At 42.0% G+C, this 12,275-nt stretch overlaps 1 protein-coding gene across 1 annotated transcript in view; it reads right to left on the bottom strand.

The window, feature by feature from the left end:
- The window catches only part of LOC137342316 (2'-5'-oligoadenylate synthase 3-like), a 57,793-nt gene that overhangs the window by 18,361 nt on the left and 27,157 nt on the right, over positions 1 to 12,275 (bottom strand). The window contains exons 10-13 of the mRNA XM_068006256.1: positions 11,262 to 11,442; positions 10,678 to 10,858; positions 8,981 to 9,113; positions 7,810 to 8,292 (exon numbers count right to left, since the gene is read on the bottom strand). Of these exons, the coding sequence (XP_067862357.1) occupies positions 7,810 to 8,292; positions 8,981 to 9,113; positions 10,678 to 10,858; positions 11,262 to 11,442 (978 nt within the window). The remainder of the gene's footprint in view (positions 1 to 7,809; positions 8,293 to 8,980; positions 9,114 to 10,677; positions 10,859 to 11,261; positions 11,443 to 12,275) is intronic.

Below are 12,275 nucleotides of genomic sequence, written 5' to 3'. Positions count from 1 at the left end.
TTTCTCATCCACATGCTGCCCCTTGGCGACATCATCCAAAAGCACAACGTCAGGTTCCATGTGTACGCTGATGACACCCAGCTCTACCTCACCACCACATCTCTCGACCCCTCCACTGCCTCTGTGTTGACAGACTGCTTGTCCGACATCCAGTACTGGATGAGCAGAAATTTCCTCCAATTAAACATTGGGAAGACCAAAGTCATTGTCTTCGGCCCCTGCTACAAACTTAATTTGTTGGTGTAGAGGGAATCTTGTGTTAATAAAGAGAAGTTCTAAAGTTGGTTGTAACAGAGTCTTATCTGGAAAAATGCAGTTTTATATGAACAGTATTAGGGATGTTCAGGCTAACCTGAGATTGATTTGTCCAGGCTGGATTTCAGTAACAGATGCACTATGGACATATTCGGATTGGTTCAGTGGTACCACTCTTGCCTCCGAGCCAGAAGGTTGTGGGCTCAAGCCCAACTTCAGCACATATTCTAGGCTGACACTACAGTCTAGTATGGAGGGAGTGCCACACAGTTGGAGGTGCCATCTCGATGAGACGTTAAACCGAGGCCTCAATTGTCCTCTCATGTCGACTTAAAAGACCCCACAGCACTATTCAATGATAAAGAGGAAGATCCCCCAGCAGTGTGCTAGCAAATATTTATCCCTCAACCAACATCACCAAAAACAAATTACCTGGTCATTTATCTCATTGCTGGAGCAAGCCTTTGCCTTACTGGTAGCATTCCCGCCTCTGACCCAGAAGGTGCAGTGTTCCAACCCGGCCCTGGACAGTTCTGGCAAGTGGAGACCGTATCTCTGGCTCTGAAATTTGGGTTGACGTCCAGCGGGATACTCGCATCTGGTGAATGTGGGAGGCCCCCCTCATCGTATGGGTTGTGGTAGCCCATAAAACCCTCCCACCTTATAGGATTAACCACCCTATCAGCTGGTTCCAGCCATGTTAGGAGTGTTCACATCGTGGCCTGTCTGACTGTTGATCAGCCTGCGAATCCTTCCAGTACATCACACCATTCTCCAAGGCAAGAGTGTAAAGATACAAAAACAGCAAGCAACAGGTATCTGTTATTCTAATAATGATCATTTAAAGTGCTCAATCAGATACCAACCTATAAATCTCTTGAGTATTCATCGTCCTGCATATAAACCATCTGAAGCCCCTGATTAGACCTCAGCTTTTGGTTCATTTCCTGATATCTGTTATTTTGTACATGAAAAATGCAAGCCCATCAAATAAGTTTACAGCTGTAACTACTGAACTTCACATGAAGCATTAAACCAAGGTTCTGTCTACCAACTTAAGTGGATGTTAAAGATCCCACGGCACTATTTGAAGAAGAGCAGGAAGTTTTCTAGTTGTCCTGGCCACATTGCTCCATCAACCAACACCACCAAAAAGAGTTTAATTGATCATTTTGTGCAAAATGGCTGCTGCATTTGTCCATATTACTTCAAAATGATTTATTGATAGTGAAGTGCTTTGAGATAAACCTGAGAGATATGATAACAACAACAACTTGCATTTATATAGCGCCTTTAACCTAGTAAGAAGTTCCCAAGGGGATTCCCAGGAGCATTATCAGACAAAATTTGACACCAAGCCACATAAAGAGATATTAGGACAGGTGACCAAACACTTGGTCAAAGATGTAGGTTTAAAGGACTGACTTAAAGGAGGAGAGAGAGGTGGAGAGGTTTAGGGAGGGAATTCCAGAGCTATGTTGTTCAGATTGCTGTCCACACTGATAGGTTAGATTTAATAAAGAAACATAACTCCTACATTTGTATGATCTTGTTCGACATCACTCCCTATCACCTATCTTCACTGCATTAACAACCGTGATGCCATTGGCGTCATTCATGAAGCAGGGTTTTCTTAAAAACTCACAGATCTAAAAAACTGCGGATTTTGCTTCCTTTTGGAAGTCATTTGGGGCGAGGTGATCAGGAATGAAAATATCAAGACCATCAGGATCCATATGGTAGAACTCTGGTTTCCATCTTGCCGCAGTTTCTTTTAACTTTCAATTTCCCAATCTAAACTTGTTGTGTGTGTTTCCTGGTTGTTTTGATAGTACGTAAGATTACAACAGACAGGCTTCAAATTCCAATTCCAGGAAAGTTCTGAGATTGAGCCCCATCAACAGAATGGAGTGTAATTAGTGTGTTCAGATAGTTTATATATAGAATAACAGATACCTGGAAATGAATTATAGGCAGGAATTTAACTGAGGGGGTTTAGAAATTTTATAAGTAGAATAATGGATATTGGGGAGTGAATTAACATTTGGAATTTAATGGGAAGTGGTTCAGATGGCTTTTATATAAAATAACAGATATTGTGGAGTCAGTTATAGGCTAAAATCCAATTGAGTATACCCTGCAGTCTTTTATGACTGGAAGCTAATCAAGGAGTTTGGTAGTTTATACATAGATAAACTTAAACATAGAAGGCACCTATTGCTCGTGGAACTACACTTTAACAAGAGTCAACAAGTTTAGGAGAGGAGAGAGAAGCAGTTTTTGACCTAATGGCAATGCTGAGTGTGAACTGTCCTGATAGCTATGTTTCTCAGTGTGGGAATGCATATTCACATCAAGTGGACAGTTTTAACATAACCCGCCCACTGGGAAACTGACGGGATCAGGTGCAACGCTGGTTTTACTCTCCATTGAAGGCAATTTCTAAAATTGACTCAATACCGTTGGTCACAAATGACTTTCTGTGGTGGTGAGAATGTGGAACATGCTACCACATGGAGTAATTGAGGCGAATATCATAGATGCATTTAAGGGGAAGCTAGATAAGTGCATGAGGGTGAAAGTAATAGAAGGATATGTTGATAGGGTGAGATGAAGTAAGGCGGGAGGAGGTTCGTGTGAAGGATAAATACTGGCATGGACCTGTTGGGCTGAATGGCCTATTTCTGTGCTGTAAAAAATACGTATTTCTATGTTGTCATGATTACACAGTGTCTTGGGATTGATGTCAGCATATAGGCCTGCTGGTTATGACAAGAATTTTCTATCATTTTGTCTGCCAAGTTAATGACAGGTTGGTGTACCTGCTGGATGAGTCAGCCAAGATCGGATTACACAGTACTGAAGGGAAACTGTTTTAAGAAATGGGAAGTTTAGAAACAAGAAAATGTTATTACTTCTGTTACATATTTGGGCTTTATGCCAGATACTCTATTTGGGTTTGGCACGGCTATCGCAATTTTTGGCTTTTTACATTAGGTTTTCTCTTGGGTTCAATGTCACCAGTCTGTTCCATAAGTGGACTTCATGTCCCTACATCCTTTTTTTTCTGCCCACTATCTAGTTAAACGACAACATGACCCAGGGATTGTAACAATGAACCCTTGCTCTGTATACCAGCTACTAAAATATCACACATTACTTCTCTCTTTATGGAAAGCGGACCGAAAAACGCTCTATAGAGACAGGCACAGCTTCAAACCAACAACTGATTTATTTTACATTAATAACATGAATGAACAGTATATAGCCTCCGAGCTCACTCTGCTCCTGGAAGGGAGAGACTGGCCCTCAGAGAACTGCTATCTTAAGACAGTCAGTTCAGGCCCACTGAGCTGTCAATCACCGAGGCTACAGACTTCTCCTGTCTTCAGAACTGTGGCAAAAAACATACCTCTTATTATTTAATTAACCCACAATGGCAATCCATCAATATTGAATGAAAATAATCTTTATTGATAGCCTGAGATACTTGTCGATGACTGCAGCCATTCCAGCTAACTGCCCTCGTAGGGGGTTTGAAGCCACAGAAACTTGCATAAGTAGTATCATTGCTGACCCATCTACCATGGGAGCCTTCTAACTCCCATCTGAGAAATCTTGGGTGATTCTTTACAAGCTGATCCTAGCACAACAGAAATATTATAAATTAAAAACTTCCTGCTCAGGCAACCCAGGCAAAATCCAATCCATCACAGTCCAGTGGCCATTTCTGTAAGCGGACCTCCCGTCTCCTAGGATCCGTAGAGTGTCTTAATCTGCCCAATATCTAGGTAAACGATAGAGAGATCCAGGGATCAAATAAATAACCCTTGTTACCGTACACCAGCTTATGGACTGTGTCTCCTACAGTCTATCAGGTTGAGTCGCGGCCATAAACTACAGACACTTTATTTAACAAAGAACAGTATTCAGTGCAAAACAGTGTCCTTGAAAGGCCATGAGCTACAATACTGGGACTTGCACCAGGATCGTGCCTGCTAATGCCCCCTGACACCCACCCCCACTGGAGTTTGTGAGGTCTGCGAGAGGCCACATCATTTGCCACATTGGGTGCATCGTTGGTGTCAGTCTGCCCAGGCACCTGAAAACTTGGACAGCCACCAGCCTGTGGGGGTGAGGGGTTGTCCTGTTTCACCACCCCCCCCCACCCCCGATCTTGCCGCTGCTTTGATCGGCTCCCAAGTAAGTGGCCAATTCAGGAAGATTTTGGGGTCCAGGCCACTTGACCTTCGATATCCATCCTTAATTTTGACATCATGGGGGTTCCAAAAAGTGCCACTTTGGCTGTGTTAATTGTGTGTGATGGATGTGCAGCTTAGTGTTAGGAGTGAGAGCCAAACCAAAACACGGTTCTACTGTGAAAATGTAAAGGATGTGAAGACACTGTGCAGAATCACAGATTTTATTGAAAGTTCAATGAAAAAGATTAATTTCTACAAAAACATATTGACAATGGAGCTAGTGACAAAAGAATGAACGTGTACATTAGCATGAGATATATACACACCAACCAAATCACAGCTGGGTACAAATTCCACCCTTGTAAATGGGAAGTAATAGTCACTGAATATAGATTTGGGGATCAGACACAGGGGACACTGGGTGATTATCAGATCAGTGCAATGTGCGCAGTCCAATTGAGGGGTTCAACAGCTCTCTATTTTCGGCCTTCTACAGTGTTCCAGTGAAGCTCATAGCAAGCTCGAGGAATAGCATCTTATCTTTCTGCTAGGCACTTTGTAGCCCACTGGCCTTAATGTGGACTTTAATAACTTTGGACCTTAATTACATCTCCCACTTTCTCTTTGGCAGGAAGTGCTGACAATGTGGGATGGATGTGGTAGCATTTCTGTGGACAGGAGGGAGCAAGTTGGTGCTTGGAGGGGGGATCATCAGAACACTATGCTGACGAGGAAGTCCGCACCTCAGTGACAACCTGCTTCTTTTATTGCTTTGCCAGTTTTTCATGCTTTTCTTTCTACCTGCCTCATCCTCCCACTTTTTAAAACTATTTACATGTTCTCCATGTCTCTATGTCTTTTCCACGTAGTTTACAGATTATTCTATTTCTTTTCCTGTGTGTGTGTGTGTGTGTGTTTTCCCTCCCCCTTCACATGCTCTGTTCCTTTTTAAATGCAGTTCATTGGTCTTCCAATTTTCACAAAAGGTCTGAAACCAAAACGAGCACGTGTCCGTTCTCTCCTCAAATGCTACCTGACCTGCTGAGTGTTTCCAGCATCTTCTATGCTTTTTCAGATTTTCAGCATCCACAGTATTTTGTTTTTTGTTTTTTGTTTTTATTGAAGGTTAGAGGTGAGAAAAGGATTGGCTGGCAGGTTTTACTTTACTTTACCCTTTACTTGCAGTCCATCCAGGCTGGGAAGGCTGTAGGGCCTTCCCAGATATGGGAATGGTATAACAGTAGTAAAGATTAGCTATTCACTAAATAGTATCTGGCGATCCAAAGGCAAACCCTGCCCTTGAATGAGTTAGGCATATATTGACAGGCACAATATTATGAAGGATCCTTTTTGTGCAGCATTAGATAGTTAATCTATTGCGATATTGTGGAAGCAGATTCTGGTATTGTCATATTGTGCACAGTTCTGGTTTCCATATTATAAAAAGTGTTTGGAGGCATTGGAGAGGGTGCAAAAAGATTCACAAGGATGGTACCAGGACTGAGAGGACATCCTTACCAGGAAAGGCTGAACAGGCTGGGACTCTTTTCTCTAGAAAAGAGAAGGTTGAGGGGTGACCTGCTAGAGGTCTTTCAGAGAATGAAAGGGTTTGAAAGGGTAGTTGAAGAAAATGTTTCCACTTGTGGGGGAGTCCAAAACTAGAGGTCATAAATATAAAATAGTCACTAATAAATCCAATAGGGAATTCAGGAGAAACTTCTTTACCCAAAGAGTGATAAGAATGTGGAACACGCTACCACAAGGAGTAGTTGAGGCAAATAACGTAGATGTATTTAAGGGGATGCTCGATAAGCACGAGGGAGAAAGGAATAGAAGGGTGTCCTGATAGGGTTAGATGAAGTAGGGAGGGAGGAGCCTCATGTGGAGCATAAATACCAATTGGGCCTATTGGCCTGTTTCTGTGTTGTAGTCTCGACGTAGCTTGGTGTAATTCAATAGTAACTTTGAAAAGGGAATTAGATATATACTTGAAAAGGAGAAATTTGCAGGGCTATGGGGAAAGAGCAGGGGAGTGGGAATAACTGAATAGCTCTTTCAAAGAGGCGGCACAGACACGATGGGCCAAATGGCCTCCTTCCGTGTTGTATGATTCTATGATTATTGTAATATATACAGTTTACTTGGAAAATAATCTACTCGCTGTATCCTTATATATAAACAAACTTATAATGCATTCATAACAGATAATTACAGCAAATGAAGACATAATCTACGAATAAGCAAAACCAGTCTAACAGTCTATCAAACTTTAAAGCAGCTTTATTTGTTCACTGCTGCAGTTAGCAAGAATTGCTGCCAATGCAAAACGTAAAATAAATGACAACAATTGTTATTCAGTTAATTTTGAACAGAGTAACGCTCCTGCCAACTAGCCAGTGGCCGTCATCTTCAATGCCCATTGACAGAGCAGACAAGAGCTGCAAGTTATTATCCAAACCAGAGAATTACCCCAATTCCCCAAGGCAGATATCTGTCAGGCCTGGAGGAGCGAGTGGTGGGACCACATTCTAACCAAAACAGATAAAAGGGCAAAAAGTGCAATGATCTCTGGAGGCATGAGGGTAAGTATATTCTATTCCAAGTACCATTCCTTCAATGACTAATACTTTAATATACATGTTTCAGAATGCACAGAATCACCCACGCTTAAGCCTTACCCTGTTACGAGTGTGTTTTCAAATTCTGCACATTGTAAGAGAATTCAAATCTGATGGCAAATATGGTTGAAACTTGTCCGTTTATTGTGTGACAAGTCCTAACATAGATATAGTTTACACAATTTGAACAACACTATAACAAAGAAAGAAACGATTTGACCCTTTCTCTCCTTGGGTAGATGGAAGCAAACTCATGGATTCACATCTGGGGCTTCTACAAGAAATCAAGACTTAAAGCTTAAAGCATCCTTTGTTAACTATATCCCTTTACCTTATGGGTAGTTTAATTTGATCATTTCTGTCCTTTCAGCTGTTTGTGTGTTAATGGTTGATCTAATTTCTATAAGCGTGAGCTCGTTGAATGTACTAGTATGCTTAATGCAAAAGTGAGGGTTTATATGTTTTATGTGTTAAAAACACCCACACTAAACATAAGTTTTATATACTAGAAAAAATCATGTAAAATCATCTTACAATGTGAATTCTGTTTAAATTATAGGCTTTTTGGTCAGATTCAGGCAGATCAGTGGAAACGATAAATATGCATTAACCTGTCACAAAACAGTTTTAACTAATTCTAATTCAATCGAGTTGATATTATGTAATCTCAAAATTCAATTTAAAGTCATTAGTATTGCTATTGATTTTCAAACTGTTTAATTATGATGCTCCGCATTAAGGAGCTGAACCTCCCTGCCACCACGCAGACGCAGGTTGATCAAAATGTCAGAATGTGGCTTAATGCCATAGTATTCCAGTGTGCGTCCATCTTCTAGTTGCCTCGATTCAAAGGTCAGGTAATACTGGTCTGAACGAAGGGGCTCCAAAGATTCAATTTTATTTTTCAGACTCAAAACAGTGTCAGTTCTCTGTACATTTAGTGTCCGGTTCCGCCCATCTGTTTTCTTGACACATATTTTCATTTCGTTTATCATGAGTAGGTGAAGGGTTGCATCAAAGAATATTCCGGAATCCAACAAGGTTTTGTTGTCAATCAGAATGGTTTCATTAAACTTCAGGCATTGCTGGTGAACTGGAATCTTCATGTGTTGCTCGATTTGTCGTTTGATCGTTGAGATTTCGCTATCAAGGTTGGTATTCAGTTGTAATGAGGAACCGTCCAGGCCAATCACTGTGATTACAAAACCCTTCACTGGCTAAGACAAGAAAAAAAAGCACAAGAAATAAAATGTTTACTGCTTTTTTATTTTGGGGGCTGAAAAAGTCAGTTCAGTATTTTTTGTAAGTATTGCGATAATTATATTTCCCTAATTTTCTTCCTGTCCTCTCCTGATTGATTCTTGCTGGGGTGATAGCTACACTCCAGTACCTCACCCGAGTGGCCACTTTTCATGTGTGAGCTTGGACAGTAAGTGTTGTTGACCATTCAACCATGGAGGGCATCACAACCAAGTCTGATCCTGTCCCTATCCGATCTCCACACACATACAATATGCTGGCCAATGGGAATCTTAGCTGATTCCTTCCCCACCTCCCGTGCAGGGGTGCTGAGACCAACTATAGCACTCCCACAGTCACCCAGCTGAGATCAGTTAACTCACTACGGACTGAGGATTGAACCTGGGAAGTTTCTGATTTGTGTGACTTTACATAGATCTTTGATATTTGACAGCTGGGCTATCATTACCAGCCCCGATGAAAAGAATGAAGGTTTCCAATTGAGGATTGAGGTAAATAATGAGAACAATGTCCATTCACCTGTGTGACCTCTTCAAATCTATTCTGGACAGAAGGAACTCCTGGATCTATTATCTCAATCTACAAATTTTCTACAATCTACATTCCCTTGTATCAGAACTGCATCATTTATTAATACCATTTTACCTTGACAGCCCACCCTTGGACTCCAGAGACACATGGCATGCTCAGGCATTTCCTGGCCTCATTTACCATCACCTGCCAACCAGCGGATGAAGCCACATTTCCAGTCGGATCAGCTGGGTCAAGAAGTATTGGCCTGAAAAATAAAACCATACCAACAACAATTATTAACCATGTATGAGTCATAAACTGGACTGAACATTTGATGAGCAACTTTAATAAGTTCCACACGAAAGACTATTAGTTATACAATGGAGATTCTGAACAAATGTTGGGAATGGATATGAAGTTGGCTGAAAGATAGAAAACAACAGGTTAGTGAAGTTATGTTGGGATTGCAGGGGAGGGGGGAGCGGAAGTACTAAATGGGGTGCCCCTATGTTTGGTGTTGGGACCACTCCTGTTCCTAATTCACAACAATGACTTGGATTCTGAAACTTAATGTAAATTGGTCAAATTTGCAGAAAATTCCAAACATGGAGGGACAGTGGAATTAGAGGAGGTAACTCAGAAATTACAAAATGGGGCTGAAATGTGGCCCATGGGGACATTATCTCAACAGCCACCCATGTCCTCTGCCAGCGACCTTGCTGCAGGATGCGGGGTTAATGGGACGTCACCTAATTTACATGGGGCCGGCAGGCATCTAGGCCACTACGGTCGAATCTCAGGCACCTGCCTGCCTCCAGAGGCTACAAAACGGTGCTGGAAACTGGGAAGGCCGGGGAACATTGCCCCCACTCCCCCCCAGAAATGCCAGATTGTCACCACGGGAATCACTCTAAAACATGTTTAAACATTCCGCCTTAAATTCTCTTCCGCCATCAGGAATCTGGTACGCTTCTCACTCGGCATATTGGTCTTCAACCTTATGCTGGGTCCCTTTGAGGCCACGGTTACAGGAACTCCCAGCAGAGGGAGTCCTTTCCCTCAGTCCCACCCCCCTCAACAACAGTGGCCTTGTTTGGGCTCAGAGATGATCGTTGTCACTGAGGAGTTGAGGACTTCCTCTAAACTATTTATGACCAACACTGATACAGTTATGGGTAGCTCAAAACTCATCAGCAACTTTTTACTGGATTTTAAGAGGTTTTCAAACCTTAGGAGAGTGGGCATTTATTTCATCATCATGGTTTGTCTTTCTCTCGTAGAACTATTACCGAAAATATGCTTTGTATTATGCTCTAATTTTCCTCAGTTGTTAAGGTGTGACCAAGGCACGGTTGGCAACAATCTTGTTTGAGTCAGAAGGTTGAGTGTTCAATACCCAATCCAGAACATTCTCTCACTCCTGCACTAAAGGAGTGAGAGAGTGCTGCATTGTTGGAGGTGCCACATTTCGAATGAGATGTTAAATTGAAGCCCTGAGGTACTATTTGAAGAAGAGCATGATGTGCTCCTGGTGTCCTTGGCAAAATTCCTCCCTCAACCATCACCACATTCATTTCATCTGCTCTTTGTGGGACCAATCTGCATTGGCTGCTATGCTTACTTACATAACAACAGTGACTATACTTCAGAAGTAACCAATAGGCTGTGAAGTGCTTTGGGGCATCTTGAGGATGTGATGAAGCTCAATATTAATGCAAGTTCTTTTTGTGGTGCCCGTCTGTACAGTAGGTCAGAAGAAGGTCAATATTAACTAAAAATACTGCAGCAGCTCTAATTGTTATAGTTTTAAATGTGGTTGAAGATTTTACCTGTTGGCACGGAGTTTCTCTAGTAGAAAGTCTGCAATGACTTTATTATTGACATTGTAGCACTCGGGCCAGTAGATGCACAGCTCCCGATATCTACAGATGAGTTCAAGGACTGTCCGGAACCCTTCAGCCGTGACAAATCTCTCCTGGTGTCCTTGGCAAAATTCCTCCCTCAACCATCACCACTAAAAACAGATTAACTGGTCATTCATTTCATCTGCTCTTTGTGGGACCAATCTGCATTGGCTGCTATGCTTGCTTATGTAACAACAGTGACTATACTTCAGAAGTAACCAATAGGCTGTGAAGTGCTTTGGGGCATCTTGAGGATGTGATGAAGCTCAATATTAATGCAAGTTCTTTTTGTGGTGCCCGTCTGTACAGTAGGTCAGAAGAAGGTTAATATAAACTAAAAATACTGGAGCAGCTATAATTGTTATAGTTTTAAATGTGGTTGAAGATTTTACCTGTTGGCACGGAGTTTCTCTAGTAGAAAGTCTGCAATGACTTTATTATTGACATTGTAGCACTTGGGCCAGTAGATATATCGTTCTATTCCTTTCTCCCTCACGTGTTTATCTAGCTTCCCCTTAAATGCTCCCGATATCTACAGATGAGTTCAAGGACTGTCCGGAACCCTTCAGCCGTGACAAACCTCTCCTGCTGATTGCCTTGCTCCCAGGTGTAAATAGTCAGCAGCTCCACTGCATACTTAGCAGGCAGGCGCACTCCATTTCCCAACTCAGATTTCCGTGGCTTCACATACTAGAATAAATTGTTGACAAATACAAATACACAAATGTGATATTAAAAATATTCACCCCTCCTCCCCATCCTGTATTTTTGTTTCTATATTTTTATCCTTTATTATTCTTCCGAGACCACACAACCTCCCTGAGAGGACAGGCCGGTGCTATACCCAGACCAATGCTGCCACATAAGCATCCCCTAAGAAGTCCACATGATCAGCCCAGAGTGGCCCTCATTCCAATTTTTTCTCCTTCCATCAGAGGAAATGCCTAATCTCTGCTCAGCATCCCTCCACAAAGATAAGGCTGGGAACAGAAGCTCTCCATATTGGGAATTGCAGACATGAACCTATAGAACACTGTGTTGGTGTGACAGAATTCAAAAGAAAGAACAAAAGAACTTGGATATTGAGAGCACCTTTCACCACCTCAAGGTATTCCAAAGCACTTCCCAGTTACTTAAGTATTTTGAATTGTAGTCACTATTGCAACGCAGCAACCAATTAGCACACAGCAAGATCCCACAAACAGCAATGAGATAAATTACAAAGAATGTACAGCATAGAAACAGGCCATTCGGCCCAACAGGTACATGCTGGTGTTTATGTTCCATGTGAGCCTCCTCCCACCCTTCTTCATCTAACCCGATCAACATATCGTTCTATTCCTTTCTCCCTCACGTGTTTATCTAGCTTCCCCTTAAATGCATCTATGCTAGTCGCCTCAACTACTCCTTGTGGTAGCAAGTTACACATTCTTACCACTCTCTGTGTGAAGATGTTTCTCCTGAATTCCCTATTGGATTTGTTAGTGACTATCTTATATTTATGGCCCCTAGTTCTGGTGTCC

Source organism: Heptranchias perlo, chromosome 25 (genome assembly GCF_035084215.1).
Source record: "Heptranchias perlo isolate sHepPer1 chromosome 25, sHepPer1.hap1, whole genome shotgun sequence".
In the NCBI taxonomy this organism is placed as follows: domain Eukaryota; kingdom Metazoa; phylum Chordata; class Chondrichthyes; order Hexanchiformes; family Hexanchidae; genus Heptranchias; species Heptranchias perlo.
Note: the sequence above shows the minus strand (reverse complement) of the source record. Positions and strands in the feature narration are given on the sequence as shown.